We start from the raw sequence: 19,237 nt of genomic DNA on the forward strand, positions 1-19,237 counted from the left end.
ATAAAAGGGACGAATTGACTAACACTTTTTGGTTTTAAGACTGCCTAACATTTGATCATATATTGCACTAAAATACTAGTATACCATACAATTTTCATGTAGTTTGAAGAATTCAAACTCATTTAACTTATCAAATTACTTAGAATCTAAGATAGTATTTTCTCTATGGTTCTGTATCCCCTCATCCCCCCCCCCCCCCCCCCCCCAAAAAAAAAAAAAACGCACCCAAAAAAAACGACAAACAAACGATAGATTGCTGTAGCTGTTTTAAAATTAAGAAAATTAGTGTATTTTGTGTTTTCTCTTATTAAAACTTCCCTGCAAACTAATAAATAAAACTCTGATCCTAATAAAATGGAGTCACCCAAAAAGGGATAAGAGAATTTTATTTATGAAAATAAAAAGGAAAGGAATGTAATGAAGGACAAGTGTTGAAATTCCAAATATCGAGAGTAAAGAAGAAATACGATGTTTCTTTCACTATTTTTCATTATGTAATCCAAAACTGTTAATGAGTGAAAATGAAAATATTCCCAATATATCGATATATTTGGTTATAAATTTGAAGCTCCTATAAACTTACGCAAGTATGAAATGTACCTAATTGATTCATTTTTATAGACTTAAAGTTATTCAATTACATAATAACTCGAAATTTATATTTCACTTTTTACATAGTGTTCATGTTAAGGTGAAAATACTTCCGCCGTACCCACCTTAAATATTTCACTTTCCAAACCCAACGCAACTTCATTAGAAATGTGGTGTAATAATTTCAAATTCAATGTAAATATTAAAAAAATTGTTGACAGAAGTAGACGGGCATACAAATGTCAACTCTTACAGCTTGTTTTGATTGTTGTCATGAGTAGCTAAATTTTGTGTACGGAAATTAATAACTGCAATCACGAAACAAATGTAAAGAAAAGTTCTTTTTTTAATAAAATTTGTGAGTACAACTCTGTGTCCCTTATTCTTGTCTCTAATTTGTTTTTCTTAATTCGAGGACTGAAGCAGCATATTTCTCGAGCACAGGATGATGTGAACCTCCTTGTGATTTACTTGATCTGCTCGTCAAGAAGAGTTAGTAACATCTGCTCGTCAAGAAGAGTTAGTAACTTTCTTGACTCGAAATGGGAACAAGTTTGAAAAAGGATAGAGTGTCTAGGGTTGGGTGGGCACCGCAGTGGACTAATTATCCTATATATAATATCTACTCTAAAGATTAAGAGGATTCTTTTGAAAAAGACTTTTTAGTCCCGTCCAACCAAAGCCTTACCCAACTCATACTCTTACTTGGACAAAAGAGCTCCGTACTTTTCTCATTTCTCTATACCCTACTCTATGAAGGGTTTCTCTATACCCTACTCTATGATGAAACCCTTCAGAATGCTCTATGTTTTATAATCCGTATTTTTGGAGAGAAAGGCTTGATAATGTATCGTATTGTATTATTTAATGAATACAACGTTTGAATAGATTGTATTATTTGTTGTGAAGAATATGAAGAATAAACTTGCAACATTACTAAAAATAAATAAGAATGGAGTAGAATTATCATATATAATAAAGTAGGATGAATAATAAAATATAATTAGTTATATGATACAATACAATAAGTAACAACCATCCAAACAGGCTGTGAAGTACAAAAGGAAGGCAATAAATCAGTTCTACGCCAAAATAAATCATCAAACAAAATACAATCTAATAATAGTTAATAGTGAATAATAGTAGCAACTATTCAATTTCAAGCGAGTCAAAATCGACTCTCTGAATGTTTTGTCCATACAAATAAATTTGTTTAGCAAAACTTGGTGATGAGATTACAAAACACCGTGGAGAAATGGTGAACAGACACAACACGGGCACTCAAACGAGTCAATACACTGATATCTTCACTTTACAGATAGGGTTTGTGTGAAGATGTCAACCTTTTGAGTGAAAATATATTTTTGTTTTTAATGTTATCTAGCACATGGTACAGCTCAAGCACTTCATCCAAAGTGTGTTTTGTCCGACAATGATAAATAATAAAAAATGAGTTTAAAGGACAGAAGTTTAGAGGATCCACCATGTTGGTGGATGAAAGAGGAAACAAGAAAGAATTAGATTCTAGAGACACATGCCATAAGATACTACAGAAGATTAAAAATGAAGCAACACAGGAAAATTCTCAGCTTTTAGTAATACAACACTACAAAGTGCATATGCTAATCATCTCCCCTGTAGTTTCGTGGCAGTCACCTCTGACCGTTTAAACTTTCAAATAAGTTGAAATTGTATACATACTTCAAGAAGACTTGCTACCATCTGCTCCTTAATTGAAGTATACTTATGAGATAAAGTCTTCTAACATTGTATTTTTTCGACGTTCTTGCAATTGAAACTAAATAGTACAAATGATATACTAATATAAATACAAAGAACCAATACAAAGTACGGTTAGCTCAATGCCATATTTGATCCCTAGAGTACTTTTAAGACATTGCTTCTCACGTTGTATTATACACAAATTTAAGGGAATCGAACTCCACGAATAAGGTTGAAGGTAGATAAGGCTAACATTAGTTACATTTATCTCCTAGATTTTGTATACCTATACACTAAGGCTATAGAAGGTCAAAATGGGTATCATACGACATGAATGACTTCCTCAGTCTACTTCACAGGAGTGCTCTCTAGTGGAGATGGGGCAAATACAACAATCTGTTAGGCCAACAAAATTAGAAGTTAACCTCCACATTGGAAGCCTTACCACATGATGCATCTTAAAGCTGAATGACAAAACTGGCAACTCTACGCCATGGGCGTGCTCTATAAATACTCAACGATCCGTTAAGTCTCCTCCACATTATTTCTGCTTTTTCAAGGATTACTGGAATAGCAGTTCCCATATATGATCTCCCAGGGTAACCTGTGAAGTACAATGGCCAACTGTAACACGACTCCAATTTAATCAAGTTAGAGTAAGCATAAACATTATTTGCATTTTACATGTAGAGCAGAGATGTCTTTTAATTTGTATTTTATGTTGCTGTTTCGCTTAAAACTGCAGAAATGAACATAGAATGATCTGTTCACAGGACTATCTATTTTTTCTTTCGATCCCAACCCTCAGGCCAAGCAATCCAACAAAAGATTGTTAAGAGAAATCATATATACCAAATATTAATATGGAAATTACAAAACCAACTTAACATATCCACACTGAAATAAATGAAATCTGTCCCTCGACAACCTCATATACTCTTTTCTTTTTTGCTAATTTATTGTAAGTATATCCAATAACCGAGGATTGAAAAGAAGTTCAATCATATTAAACAAAAGAATGTAAGAAAGTTGTGTGCTAATTGAACAGCTAAGCATTCAACCAAAAAGGAAAAATTGAAGATCCATAAGAGAAATCTATCATGTGCTACTAGACAAACTTTTGGAATACATGGTGAAAAGGATGAAGCTCCTTCCGTCATGAAAAAATCTGACATTCATTAAATTCATCCATATTATGCTCTAGAAAAAATCTATAAAGTGTTGGCCCGAGGGTTTCACGTCTCTATATTATACTCTAGGAAAAAACCAAACTTCTTTGGAAAAGCTCCTTCCGTCATGAAAAAATCTGACATTCATTAAATTCATCCATATTATGCTCTAGAAAAAATCTATAAAGTGTTGGCCCGAGGGTTTCACGTCTCTATATTATACTCTAGGAAAAAACCAAACTTCTTTGGAATTTTAATAAAATATATGAATAGTGATCTGCGGCTATTCTTGTTTTGCAGGATTGATTTATCAAAGGATGCTTATTGATTACTTGAGCAATTAAAGGAAGGAAGATCCAGACTGCTAAGGGAAATGAGGATCTGAAAGGAAAGAAGTACCAAGATTAAGGAAGAGATCTAGGAAGAATCAAATTCAAAAGAATGGACTTATGGAGAAATCATTCTTAAAATACCCACAGATGCACAGGCACGAGTTATGTAAGAATTGAAGAATGAAAAGTTCCAGCAGCTAGCAAAGCTGGATAAATTGAAGTTTTATCTGGAGACCTTGCAGTATGTCATACCAACAGTGTTTAACAAACCTAGCTCCTTTCAGTCAAAGGCCGACCACCATCACCTTAGGAGTCCAAGAGCACAAACTCTTTTCATCATTTCTTAAAAGTCATGCTATCCTTCAGATTGGACTTAGAGGCTTTTCAAGAATCTTTCTTCCTCAAACTTTCCTTTTATTGAAATGCTCTTTCTGGAATTTTGCTATTTGAAACCTACTTTTGTTTGCACACTTGTACATGTACTCAACCCAAAAGGGATATATAATAGAAGCTTTTATTAGGTTTAATCAAAAAGCCTTGCACGTGTTTAGATGAAGCCCATGATAAAGAATTTTTACAGTAATTTGTTTCTTCCTTCATGAGTCAAATCTTTTACTTTCCACCTGGAGGGGTAAGTTATCTATCAAAATCTGGAACTGCAAAGCCATAAATCTGATTAATTGCGTGAAGACCCAAGTTCTATTGATTTTCAAGTTTTAATATGTAACGACCCGGCCGGTCGTTTCGAGTATTACAACCCCGTCTCCCCATTTACTGCTCAAATTGTGCTTTACGGTTGTTATTTGACTTGTCGGGGTAATTGGTTCGGGTCCGGTGAGGTTTTGGAACACTTAGTTCTAAACCAAGTTGAAAAGATTGACCGGATGTTGACTTATCTGTAACGACCCCGGAAAATTTTTGCTAAGAAAATTAAGGTTTCGTAGTGCCGAACTAGGCTTACGTGATTAAGGCGGCTCGGACCTTTTGGGTTGAACAGTGCGCGGGGGAGTTTAAGGAAAATTTTTGGCAGAAAGATGCGTTTCTGCGGTCCACTTTGCGGCCGCAGAATCACTCTGCGGGCCGCATAATGGCCGTATAATGGGCAGAAGCTGGGCAGGTGTAAGTGCAATTCTGCGGTCGATTATGCGACGGCAGAATTGTTTTGCGGTGCATTATGCGACCGCAGAACAGGTCTGCGGGCCGCATAGTGACCGCACACCCGGGCAGAAAATAGCCATTTCCGAGGAGCCATTTCGCGGGCCGCAGGAGCATTATGCGGTCGCATATGCGACCGCAGAGTGTGTTTCGGAGCTTCATTTTTCTGGTTTTATAAACCTGACCCCATTCTTATAAAACACTATTCGGGGTCATTTTGAAGGGTTTCATCTGATATTTTAGAGAGAGGTGAGAGCATCTTAAAGAGAGAAAGTGAAGACCTAGTCATTTGTCCATCAATTCTTGTTCAAGGTTTGAAGATTTCACAAGGATCTTGCTAGGGTTTCAAAGAGGTAAGAATTTCTAACCCTAGTCTTCAATTTCGAGTTTGGGTGAAGATGGGTGATTGGGAGTATGATTCTTGGGTGAGATTATTATTTATACATACACGTACCAATAAGGTTTGTGGAAAGATTGTTGAGTTCAAATGGGTAAAGATCGGGTTGAAAATGGTAGAAATATTCAAAGATTTTAATTGGGGATTTGAGGGTCGAGTTGATGTCGGAAATTAGTGAAATTTGTATGGTTGGACTCATGGTTGGATGGGCGTTGATATTTTGTAACTTTTGTCGGGTTCCGAGACGTGTTTTTGAGTGCAATTTCGGATTGTATTGGAAAATTAGTATTTTCATATGGAATTAATTTCTATAATCTGTATTGACTGAATCAAATTAATTATGACTAGATTCGAGGCATTTGGAGACCGATTCGCGAGGCAAAGGCATAGCAGAGTAAGGAATTACACGGTTTGAGGCAAGTAACAGTTCTAAATTTGGTCCTGAGGGTATGAAACCCCGAATTATGTGTTATGTGATCGGTTTTGAGGTGACGCACATGCTAGGTGACGGGCGTGTGGGCGTGCACCGTAGGAATTATGACTTGGTCAAATTCCATGGAATTGTGTAGTTGAAAAATCTGTTGTTATCTGTACATTCTCCATGTAGGGAGAAATTGAACCACAAATCATTTTTAGATTATGTGTTGGCACTGTAGGGACCCACAGAGGTCGTGTACATGTTGAATTATCCGCTAAATTGTTGCTTTGTACTCAGTCACAGTTTACTTGTTTATTTTATCTGAGTCTCTATTGTTCATTATCGATGCATCATATCATTGTTGTTTGGGCTGATTTTCATGATTATTGAAAGCCCGAGAGACTGGAGAGATTTATGACTGAGTGAGGCCGAGGGCCTGATTGAGAGATATTATACTATAGCATGTGAGTTGTCCGTGCAACACGTGAGTTGTCTGTGCGGATCCATATATTATATTATAGCACGTGAGTTGTCCGTGCGGATCCAGATATTATATTATAGCACGTGAGTTGTCCGTGCAGCACGTGAGTCGTTTGTGCGGATCCAGATATTGATACTATAGCACGTGAGTTGTCAGTGCAGCACGTGAGTTTTCCGTGTGGATTATAGCGTTTGGGCTGAAGGAGCCCCTCTGGAGTCTGTACGCACCCCAGTGAGCGCAAGTATCTACTGAGTGCGAGTGCCGAGTGAATGGAATGGCTGAGTGACTGTGGTCCTGAGAGGATGCATTTGGTTTCATTCTAATGCACTACAGTTGTCATATATCACTATGTTGGAAATTTTTTAGAGATATTATCTGCTGTTTCAGTTGAACTTGATATGAAATTATTGTTTTGGCCTTAATTGTTAAACTTGAAAGCATGCCTACTTTATTATGTTGGAAATTTCTGTAATTGGACTCAGCCGTGAAGCTCGTCACTACTTTCAGTTCTTTATTTAGTATTGTTACTTGCTGAGTTGGTTGTACTCATACTACACCCTGCACCTCGTGTGCAGATCCAGGTACTTCTCGACACGGCGGTTGCTAATTCTCGGAGTTTTATCTGTTGGAGATTACCAATGTAGCTGCTTGGCGTCCGCAAACCTCGACTCTCTTTCCTTTCAGTTTTTGTATTGTTCTATATTTTCATACAGTGTTTTTAGCAGTCAGACTTTGTTATCAGTTAGATGCTCATGTACTCAGTGATACCGGTTTTTGGGAATGTATCTTATGTCAGTAATTTGTGAGATTTTTCTATGGAAATTCAAATATTATGATCTCAAACTTGAGAGAAAATGTAGTTTATTGAGGTGGTCGGCTTGCCTAGTGTTGAGATAGGCACCATCACGACAGGTTAGAATTTTTGGGTCGTGACATAATATGGATGCATTTCTCCCTATATCAAAATGTCTTACTGACTCTACCATTATGTGAAGCATCTGAAGTTTAACTTTAATCATCCTTGAAATTATTAGTAGCCAATATCAACTCTAGTACAAAAATGTAAATTACCTGGAAAATCTTCTTACTTTTTTTACTTGTGATATAGAGGTAGAAACCCATCTAGAAACTTTTTATCTAATGTAGGTCATTAAAGGCTTCATAAAATTTAAGAGCTTTTCCGCCTCTATGTCAGTCCTAAATTAGAGAAGAGTTGCTCACCATTTGTTCAAGCTGTTCCTGTGATCAATTTTTCTCGTTGATCCAATTTCTTAACTTTCAGAAGGCCAAAGAGGACTTGGAAGCCAAAGAATGCACAGACAGCGTATGCTATAATAGAAGGCATCTGAAAAATGAAGATGTGTGCAAGTTACACGTCAGTATGGCAAGAGACAAACTTTAAATATACAAGTGAAGATGCAATACTTACACGGATGGAATTGAGATACAACATTGTAGCTAGGTTAACCAAGCTTCCAGCTGCAACTGCCTGTTGAGATGAATACACAAACATATGAGATAAAGACCCGAGTCATTAAGAAGTGAAACAATGAGAAGGCAGAAAGTGCAACAAACTTATGTGCTTATAGATATTATCTCCACTATAAGTGGACCCCCCCCCCCTCCCCCCAAAAAAAACAAAAAAAAAAACAGCAAATGGCCCAAAAGACAGGGTCTAAGAGGGTAAACCCATAGTAAAACTCAGAGAAAGCTCCATTCCACAGCATAGCTTTATCTTGATATAGAAGACTAACACAACAAACATGTTGTACCTTTCTTGATTAAAAGAGTACATCAAATTTCACATGAAAATTAATTTGAAAACTGTACCAGAATGTATGAACTTACACTTCCAATAGTTTTCTGGACAGCTGCAACACGTTGGAAAGCCCTTTCAGATTCTAAAGCTCTAACCCGAAGCTTAAGATCGCCTTGCTCCTGTAAGCAAATCAGAATAAGATATAAATGGATAAAATACTAGACTGAAAAGATATGGATCTGTGATCAAATTTTAATTTAATGCTAAAATATTGCATGATATCTACCAATCGCTGGATAATTTCAGCAAGTCTCTCAACTCTATCAGCCTGCCTGAACAAGTTGTAAAATGCACGAGATTGTCTGTCCCATCTGTTCCTGAAGTCCTGGAAGTCAGAAAGATAAATCATTAAAACTTGAGCACAATATGAAAAACAAAACTTGCATATAGTTTCGAACTTTTATTAGGTTTACCTTTAGCACAACTTCAACACCAGCTTCACGAAACCTAAGCAACTCTAGGGCATAGCTATATAGCACCGTAAAATTTTATGTTAGAAAAGAAGGGGGAAATTACAAAACAAAAATGAAAAAAAAAAAATAAAAAGAAGTTCTGTATAGTGCTGTACTCACGGTTTGGCAATCTCGGTGATATCAAATCGTGGATCAAGACCCTTTCCGATGCCATCCAGAACTGATAATAATAACAGTTTCTGTTATAAGAAGTTGAACGCCAAAAGCAGTACAATTATAAGGAACGGTAAGCTGGGACTGAAGTACCTGAAAATGCTCTAACCACAAAAGTGAATGTAGCAGGAAACCGGAATGGCTGATCTGCTGCAATGCTTAATAGATCTTCACCTGTTTGTGAATAAAAAGTACGAGTTTGAGGCTATGAGCAAAGTGAATAGCTAACTAGCATCTGAATATATCTTCTAATTTTACTTGTTCCTTCTCTTTGCCTTTTACCTCTTATGGCCCAGGGGGAGTTGGGGTTGGGAAAGGGTGGGGACCAAGCAGTAAAAACACGTTGGTTTTTTCATTCCCCTGAAAACCCCCCAGAACGCACCGAAGTAAAGAGAGCAAAGGAATAGAACAAGCTAACACAAAAAAGTGTGATATTTAGACCAGAAAGGGAAGATACGACAAGTGAATTACCAATTGCAGCCAACCGTTGCTTCTTTTTCTCTATTTGTTCCTCCTTGCTTAATGGCTTTTTGAACCCAAGTTCTGCTTGTGCCATTTCTCTCTCCTTTCTTTGTGCTGCAAGGCGCTCTTCAAAACTGCAAAATTTCAACTGTTAAGCTTCAATCAATTTAAACACTTACAGGAGGAGTTATTATTCATTAAGGTCTAAAATAGCTCAGAATCAAAGTAGCTTAGGTTTTGGTCACAGTTAGCCATGAAATGAGAGTCAAATTGACATTTTTGCAGTAAAGGACCTGAAATTCGACACACTTTAGCTGATTGGAGGGAAACAGAAAGATAATAGAAGAACTGGGGAAAAAAAAGGGGAAAGCATTTACTGCATGTCAAGTTCGGTCCAAATGTTGTAAATCATGTGAATGATGATGCACATTACAAAGCACCTTGTGAATAGAAAGTCTAAAATAACTCAATCAATGTAGCTTAGGTTTTGGTCACAGTTAGCCATGAAATGAGAGTCAAATTGATATTTTTTTTGCAGTAAAGGGCCTAAACTTTAACATACTTTAGCTGAATGGAGGGGAACAGAAAGATAATAGAAGAAACGGGAAAAAAGGGAAAGCATTTACTACATCTCAAGTTCGTTCCAAATGTTGTAAATCAAGTGAATAGCAAATTCCGAAGAAGTCAATACACATGCGGAAAAGACAGATTCACATTAGCTGGTGTTTCTTGTGTAAAGGAGCAGGAGTGGATGTTAGCCACCTGCCCATCCACTGCAAAATGACTACGAGGTAGTGGAATCTCTTCCAACAAGTTGTTCAAAGGTAGGTTGGAAATGCCCACAACTGTTAAGGAGCTTCTCAAGTTGAAAATTGAGAGGCAGAAAGGAATCAAAGGATCAAAGAAGACGAACATGGAATATACAACCACAAGCCGCGATGTGGAGTATATAGTGCAAAAGAAACTGATGGGCTTTCCAAAGATCGGAGAAGGCCTTTTCGTTCAAGCTAGTTTCCTTTTGCACTTTGTTGCAGTATATAAGAGATTCCTATTTGTATAAATACCGGTTGGGACTTTGTAGGAGGGAATGCTTGCCCTATAGTTGATCGGTGTATACCTCTAGTATACAGGCTTCATCATTTTGTTGATAAAATCTTATTACTTGTCAAAAATAGAACGATCCATCTCTCATAACCTACCTGTTGAAAATTTTATCGAAGATGGACCAAATTTTTTACCTGAAGAAGGAAAGTTCCTCCGAGTATCTCTATTAGTCACATCTTGAACACAAACATTTAGGGAGGCTAACAAGTTGATGTACAACAGACATAATCCAAGCTAATAACTGATTAAGAAAAAGAGGTAAAGGTAAAGAGGGAGGAAAAAGGAAAAACTCCCTTTGCCGAAACAAACACTTCTCATGGATTCTAATTCACCAGTTTGCAAACACACTTTTCACTTCATTTATGTATACGAGAGCACAGCCTAACCAAATATTCACACACACACACACACCCCAAACCACATCATGTACATCAGCCCACAATTTCAGGTGTTACTATAAAGGACGAACTGATTAGTAATTTAATACTGCCGACAATGGGCTTAATTTTGGCAGTCTCAACATTCAATTTCACTTTCAACAAAATTAAAGTTAACAGATATGATGCGGGCAAGTACCTATTAAGGAAAAACTGTGCAGTTCGTCTGACAGCAGTCATGTCACCAGTAGGCACCAGAACACCCATTTGAATCGCTGCTTGCACGACCTGCATTTCAAAGTGATCTTTAGCCAAGCATTTATGCGGGTAGGTAGAACAGTGACAGAACAATAAAAAATAGAAATAGCAAGCCTAGGAACTTTAAGTGTGATCACCTTATCTGGATCTTTCTCATAAACTCCATAGAATGTTTCCAGCAATCCTTCTCTGATATTAGGACTTATGCTGCAACATGCTAGAGTAAGTGAGAACTGAGAAGTTTTAGGTTGGAGAACTTCAGAGTTATTTATATTTCTCAGATGAAAAGGTTCAACTATATACCTTCCCATCATTCCAAAATCATAAAAGATCAGCCTTCCGCCATTGACATCATCCACAGCTATATTTCCAGGATGCTGCATGAAAATTAAATGAACACCAACTTTCTTTGAGAAACCTTCATTTCGACACTTCACAGATATGAGAATAGGGGTAAGGTAAGTAGTAAGATGAAAACGATGTTCAACTTAGAAATGAGTAAATACATCAACATCTTAAAATATTGTTGGAAGTGTGTGACAATCTTATCTAAAAGCTTAAGTTGTTAGAGAGAACACGCGTTTGATTACTTAATTATGTCTTCAACATGCCCCGCACATGCAAGCATGATTCTTTTTCATAAGTCAAGCATATAGAAATTCCTTCTAATAATGAAATGGCAATGAGATTCGAAACCAAGACCTCTACCTGCTCTAAATACCATGTTAAGAAAAGTGTGACCATCTCACGAAAAAGCTTAAGTTGTTAGAGAGAGCGCCCTTTTAATTACTTAATTATGTGTTCAACAAATACTAATTGGTTGGTGATGTCGCTGGAAGGTGAAGCTCCAAAGGTCTCTCTGAATTAGTTACTTGGTCCTATCCAAGTGAATGAGGTGATTACCAAGAGTTAACACAAGCTCCATTTGCAGTTTATACCGCGCGGGAGTTGAATGGTTAGTGTTCGATTTCCCACATCAGTGGTGGATGGAGTAATTGGTCTCATTATATGGTCTTGGGCAATCTTCACCTCATGAGCTAGCTTTGGGGGTTGAGTTAGGCCCAAGATTCATTTTCTTGTCATGGCATCAGAGCCAAACACATCCCAATTCTTGGTTTACCCGATGTTGGGCCCCATATTATATTGTCCACGTTCCAGATGTTTGGTCATGGGCGTAGATTTCCCACATTGGTGGTTAATGGAGTAATTGGTCTCATTATATGATCTTGGGCAGTCCTCACCTTATGAACTAATTTTTGGGGTTGAGTTTGGCCCAAGGTCCATTTTCTTATCAGTTAGAAGGAAAGCAAACATGGTGATGCAACCAGGTAAACAATGAGGATGCAAATTAAATGACAGGTATAAGGAAAACAAAGGAAGGGGGAAAATTCATATACCAGTTCATTGAATATCTCAAACGGAGAGATCTATTGTACGTTGTTATTTGGTTACAAATTATGAATTGTAAGTCATACTAGAGCAGAAGAACTATGAATGTCAGTAAGAAATCGTACTGGATCAGCATGGAAAAAGCCATGAGACAGGATCTGCTCCAGATAGGATTCAACCGCATACCTCCCTAACCTGACCAACAATCAGGAGAAGTGCAAATGAATATATTTTCAGTCCTATAATAACTACTTAGTACCTGCTCAGCGTTGCTATCAGATATACAAGAATGAATTGACAGAACACATCCAATTTTTGCGGACTTTCTGTGAAGCAACATGTCTCTCTGACAAGGTTACAGCACCAGTACATGGACAAAATTGAAGGATATGGGTAAATTTACAAATTTCTACAAATTGAATGGCATAACCTGGAGCTCACCTTTTCCTATCAACACCCAATTGATCTAAGGCTTGTATCCTGTTTATTTTAATGCCTGGGACATACTCCATTGTCAAAACCTGAAAGCAATGAAAAATATCACTCAAGTAAAACGGGGTATGGAAAGAATTAAATGTTAATAAGTTAAACCATCATGATTACTGATTGTGTGAACCTGTGGTGTGGTATATTCCCAGTATATCGTTGGGACTTTCACATAATCCATGTTCTTGAAGTTACTTGCAAACAGTTCGGCGTTAGCAGCTTCCTTAGTGTAATCAATCTCCTGCAAAACTCATAAAATAACATCTCTTATTAGAAAAACTTACAGCTTGAAAGATTAATCAAGGAAGACATCAACACATTGATCCTGGAAAAGATTCAGCAGCATTTGACAATTGAATTAAATATCAAATAAAATAATAGCACCAGAATGCAGGTCAGTCAATCACTAGAGAAACTTATAAACTACTTCAATTCAAGATTGCCAGTTGATACAAAGCCATAAAATACAGAGTTCCTTGATGACCAGTTGTCATCGTTTAAGCCCTGAACTCTAATTGGTAAATGAAAATATTCTATTTAAGTGCAACGAGAACCTACTGATGAGACATGACATTCCCATACCCTTTTTTTTAACATACCAATACCTTTTTCGCGTTAAAGACCAATAAATTTAAATTCCTTGAACAGATGATGCTGATTCGGAATTAACTAAAACTCTGAAGTCTGTCAACTAGAAAAACTTTTCCAACGAAAACATATTTTTGGCACGAAAACATATTTTTGGCAGACCTCACCATTAGATATATGTCTTTGCAACAGAACTTGTACAAACAAAAATGGCAAGTCAATGAGACTCCAAAATGCAAAAGGGAATCAAAGATAAGTAGGAAAGAAGATGAATCTTGAAGTCCTTTTACAAAGTATTAATGAATTCATGATGCTAACTGACATGCATGCTCATCACAAGGTAGGGGTGAGGTCTGCGTACACACTACCCTCCCCAGACCCCACGGTATGGGATAATATTGGGTATGTTGTTGTTGTTGTTGTTGTTGTTGTAACTGACATGCATGCTCACTTAGTTATAAAGAGATGATCGATTGACAAAATACCTGATACAAGACACTTGCACATTCATCATATATTGCAACCCAGTCTCTTTTTGCACCATCAGATTTAGGATCTATTTTCTGCAGATATTCAGCTATCACCTGCAAGAAATATGTCATGTAAAAAGAATGTATGTCAAAATGAATAACTTATTTTTCGAAAATTAGAAGTAACAGTGATCATATACGTGAATAAAAGCCACCGCTCATGCGAGTGTTAAGTGCAGAATATCCTGGAGGGGTCTCTTATTTCATCATGAAAACTAGGTCATAGCACCAAGCATATGGATAAATGACTTGAAGTGAGACTTATTCCGGCAGAAGTATGGAAGTTAGATGGGGAAAGTCTACAAAGAAAAAACAGCGAAAATGGGCTCTATCTATGAAGATCTGATTATAATTTTGTATCATAGCCAAACGATTACACAAAAGAACCAAGGGTTAAATGTAAAGATACTTTTAAGTTATCTAAAACTGACCCTCAGGTTTTTAAGATCGATATCAAAAAGATCCTTAAGACCGGGCCTCTGTACTTTTACAACTACTTCCTGCCCATTCAATCTTGCACGATGCACCTGACCTGCATTATAATATATCAGCGTTTTAATATTTTATTCTTGTAATACATAGAACAATGATTGGTAGAATGAAGGATACATTTCCATAACACAGTCAGAATTAATTAATATTACCAAGACTTGCAGCAGCTATTGGTTCACGGTCAAATCTTTCAAATACATCACCCAATGGGCCCCCAAGTTCTTCTTCAACTATTAATACAGCAGTTTCCGATGGGAAAGGAGGAACTTGATCCTAAACAGAGAGAAAATAGCCTTGTAAGTAAATAATGCAGGAGAAATTTAACTATTTATAAGAAAGATAATAAAACATGTTGCAAAGCAACAGGAAATGACAGAAAAATAATAGAAATCACGAGAGGAAACAAAGGGAAGGTACACTGCAAAAAGAATAAGATCAACAACCAAGCATGCTGCATCCAGGTGAAAATCAATCTACTGCACAGCATGTGGTGCCAGTTATATAGGCTAACTTTAGAAGTAACCTTAATATGCTTTCAGAATATAATATACTTCAAAGTTAGTATATCCCATCTCAGGGACTGTGGATTTCAACAGCATAATTCATTTATTTATATGTTGATATCATCTCAAGTATTACATATTTAACGATTTGTCCAAGGATCTTATACTCCAACAGCGTGCTCAGTCTTCCTCTTTATCACATTCTGTAAACTAGTGCAATGTATATTTGAGTCAGGTTTCTTGCACACAGGTAATTTTTGTTGCTAGGAATCTGTCAAGCTCCATGCATTGCTAGTCTCTGTTATTCGAGATAATGCAAGTTCTCTGAGGAAGAACAGATATGAGCAATGCCCGAGCTTGAGAAATTATAGATCATCTCAAGAAAATAGTAAACAACAAGAAAATAAACCATATTTGGATTGGCAAAAGTAAATAACAAGCTATACATATGACAGAACTGTTCATTTTGGTACCAATTTCTGATGATGAGGCAAGATGCCCAGCATACAAAAACTGAGCAAAGATGTCTTCAAACTTAAACAACAAGTACACCTCAATCTAAAAACTTAAAGTATATTGCAGATATCAAATTGTGGTGAATGTGTGTAGTAGAGGATTAAACATACGGTAATTTGAGCAGGGCATCACCAACCTGAAGCTCAGACAACTGATCAACATACTCTTGAGCAAGAATATCCACCCTTGTTGAGAATTGCTGGCCAATTTTGATAAAAGTAGGACCTAATCTCAAAATAGTTTCTTTTAACCACCTAGCGAGTACCTTTCTCCGCTCAGCTTTTTTCGCCTCTGTCATTCCACCTGCATCAGACAGCTCCTTGTATTAGTTACATAAGATATGCTTTTTCATATTATCACTGAGCAATTGATTTTGTGGCCCATTACAATTTATTTTTAGTTTTATGTCAAATCTCCCAGAGATCCGAAAATAAAACACAAGAGATCTTTGCAGGGTCATTTTCTTCTATTCAATTTGTAAAGGATTATGTTGAATCACTGAGCATAACAGATTGGGGTGGCAATCATTGACTTTCTGAAGGTGTAATAAGTATATCAACATTTACAGATAGGTTATTATCGTGAAGTTTGAGGGAAAGAGGTCAAAACTAAGTATAAAAAGGAAAAATGACTGGCACGGTCGCAAGTAGATTCTTTAGGTGTCATGGTAATCATTTTCTGTCCATATGAAAAGCTCAGTTTGTGGATCCCAATACGTTCAATGTAGGGAAAATTTCTACTTTTAGAATCAGTTTGGTAATATCTTCTGTCCATCAGTTTGTGGATCCCAATATCTTCACTTCAATGTAGGGAAAAGTTCAGTGAGGAAGCAGAAAAAATGAAACGCTAAAGTGCTATTCATGTAGATCAGTTGAGGTGAACTTTGAGTAGTTTTCTGTTTTTTCATAAAGTAGCATTATGCCTCATTCCTTACTGTTTCTTGTTGAAACAGGTGCCAAAAAGCAGAGTATTTTCTTGTCAATATAGCACAATCATGGTTTTTTGATCATCCTGTCTTTAGCCATTGTGAAATTTGGGTTATCTCATTGACCAACCTCGATAAGAGAACTTTTGATTATTCAGCCAAGCCCTAAATATAAAAGTGAAAACAGATCCCCATATCTCCAAAGTCCTTTGAATTGTTGAATATGTTTTGAATCTGTTCCAACGGCCTCCAGGCCGGACAGAAACCTGCAAAAACCATTCAGCATTGTCAAACAATCTGGCTTCCGTCCAAAAATAAAACAGAGTTCACAAGAACCCATAAAGCACAGAGGCTAAGATGTAAATTGCAATATTGTATACAAACATTTGAAATCCTGTCTTTATCATTTAGTTTCTTTCCAACTGTAACCAACAGATCTAATAGTCATTGTGTAAACCAGAGTCTCCAAACCCTTTCTGTTCCAATTTTGGATCCCCTCCTGCATCATGTTCTCGGTATATTTCCCATTACAGCAAGTGAATAGATGAAGTTGATCTAGTGGCCTGGTTAGCCATAATCTTAATATAACCAGTCCAATAACTTGTCAACTCACGGCCAGGACGATTTTCATATTATACCTCTAATAAGAGAAGCTCACTATTTCATCCAAAAGGCCAGTAAGAAACATTTTCGGTCATGTGTTGATAATTTTTGTCTTCGGAAGATTAGACAAAGTGAGAACATAAAATCGGCCTTTGTCGCTATGAGATACTGATGATAGAGCACAACAACAGGAACCATCACACGTGGCACTTGTATTAAGTCCATGTATCCCCATGCAAAGTATAACCACTCTATGACACCACCATCTTAGTCTCTTACAATTCTTCCTTTCAATACAACCAAATATAGCTACATTTTCCTTTCCTAAGTCATCCTGATTCTGATGCCATATCTATACAACAGTTAGTTCAGCTATATTAGCCACCCCAACTAGTTCGGGCTTGAACTATATCAAGAAAAGAAAACAAGTTTGAGATTGATGTGCAATTGTTGTTGTATTGATCAAATATGACACCGATTTAACCGAACCCCATTGTGTAAATGCGGCAATGAGGGTCAACTAATTTTAGTAATACTCGATTTAGCTAACCATCATTGACTACTTTCAAACAAAAAAGCTTCAATATACATACAACTCATTCTGATTGTAGCAACCATCAATGCCAGCCACCCCAAATCAATTTGGGATTAACATCGCTACGCACTTAAATAAAACAATAGATTCTAAAAGTAGAAAATTTTCTAGAACAATAACCACACTTAGTGATACATGCACACACACACACACACACCCCTCCACTAGAAGCTTGATCATTCACATAAAAACAATCAGTATCAATCAACTACCTCAACCCCAAAATGCTTTAGATTCACAGTATCAAACTATTTCAACGGCTGTCAACACTAATCACATGAAAGCATAACTAAAGCAAGACACATATTTATTCATGTAATGTTTTGATTAAGTACCCACTGAAGCAAGTCCGTCGTAACAGTCGCAGCAGGATAGAAATCTTTAGTGAAAATTTGAGTGAGCGCGAAAATTCGTAACGACCTCAATCCATACCCTCTTGTGTCATGTGAGTGTCTAAATCAACAACACTTACAAAAAATTAAATGCTAGTAAAACTATAACCCAAAATAGCTAACATATATACCTCAACTTGATCATTCTTCTTAAACCAAGCTTCCTCTTGTCCAATCTCCTCTACACTCTGCTTCTTCTCCTTCTTCTCAACCACCTCTTCCGCCTTCACCTCCACAACCTCGTCCCTACTCTTCGCCGCTACACCATTCCCATTCCCATTCACATACTTCATCAAACTCTCATTTTCACTCTCACTCACACCTACACTACCATTCGTGTACTTCTCCACTAACAATGCACCGTTCAAATCATCGATCTTCTTCACACTTCCATTCACACTACCGTTCACTTTCCTCACCAATTCCGCATCCCTCTCTTCCACTACCGCACTCTCTTCTCTATTCACCGCCTTAATTCGAATCAAACTCCGCCGACGCGATGAAAACCTAGAGAGCGGTACACGGAAGCTTCTAGAAGCTGAATTTGAACACAGAAATTTGAGCTCTGGTAGAGTTGCAGTGGAAAGTGTAGCTGAAATACTCGCCATTTGTGTACTGTATGTGCATGCAAGGGAAGAAATAGATATAGAAACTGACTTATGGAATATTCTAAAACTGAGTCGCCATAGCTTTACTGAGTAGACTCAGAGCTTTGGAGGAAGAAGGAGGAAGTAATGGCGGAGAAAAAATGAGAATATTATTTATATGTTTATTTTATAAATTTGCAAAGTGGAAGGAAATTGTATTTTATGGTGGAAGAGATGCCACGTGGCAAGAGAGATAGGTATGGGGAGAGTATGGAGAAATATGATTGGTTAAGGCCTTAAGGGGGTCTCGTTAAGTCTTGGCCTTAGGTATGGAATGCATACTATACCTTTTGTCTTTTAATATCCTTCTTGTGTTACTCTTTTTTCATTAAATTATTATTTTTGTGGTTTTTCAAGGATTTTTTGACATGGTTTTTTTACGAGTGTAAAAGGAGTTACGTGTCAACGGGTGTTACCAAATCCCAAGGGCAAGTGAAGTTAGGGTGGAATCTCTGAAAAATAAAAAGAATATCGTATCACTAAGACAAATTAGCCAATTTGGATAGTAATCGCCTTCTAGCCTCTGTTTTAAAAGGCGAGCTCCGGGGCGAGGCGTATCAAAAACGTCTCGGGGCGATGGTGTGGGGCGAAAGTCTCAAAAGGGCGTTTGGTGCGCATTTTTTTAGTAAGGAGTAAGCCCTAGAGACTTTTTCAAATTAA

The 19,237-nt window shown here is 37.0% G+C and overlaps 1 protein-coding gene across 2 annotated transcripts; it reads right to left on the reverse strand.

The window, feature by feature from the left end:
* Positions 1–2,383: 2,383 nt before the first annotated feature.
* On the reverse strand, positions 2,384–18,708 carry LOC104090005 (protein ACTIVITY OF BC1 COMPLEX KINASE 8, chloroplastic). 2 transcript variants are annotated; one of them, XM_009595033.4, is made up of 21 exons: positions 18,062–18,708; positions 16,471–16,606; positions 15,552–15,718; positions 14,549–14,669; positions 14,336–14,436; positions 13,860–13,958; positions 12,917–13,027; positions 12,742–12,821; positions 12,426–12,495; positions 11,215–11,288; positions 11,049–11,118; positions 10,853–10,941; positions 9,182–9,306; positions 8,804–8,884; positions 8,657–8,717; positions 8,498–8,552; positions 8,311–8,409; positions 8,114–8,203; positions 7,695–7,754; positions 7,487–7,610; positions 2,384–2,917 (listed from the first exon to the last, which is right to left on the reverse strand). In XM_009595033.4, exons 1-20 carry the CDS (start codon positions 18,536–18,538, stop codon positions 7,494–7,496), a joined length of 2,283 nt encoding a protein of 760 aa, XP_009593328.1. In that variant the 5' UTR covers positions 18,539–18,708; the 3' UTR covers positions 2,384–2,917; positions 7,487–7,493. The 2 variants fall into 2 exon arrangements, with proteins under 2 accessions (XP_009593328.1, XP_009593329.1); XM_009595034.4 differs by having other exon boundaries at positions 2,800–2,937.
* Positions 18,709–19,237: the final 529 nt, after the last annotated feature.

The sequence above is a fragment of the Nicotiana tomentosiformis genome, chromosome 5 (genome assembly GCF_000390325.3).
Source record: "Nicotiana tomentosiformis chromosome 5, ASM39032v3, whole genome shotgun sequence".
Classification (NCBI taxonomy): Eukaryota; Viridiplantae; Streptophyta; class Magnoliopsida; order Solanales; family Solanaceae; genus Nicotiana; species Nicotiana tomentosiformis.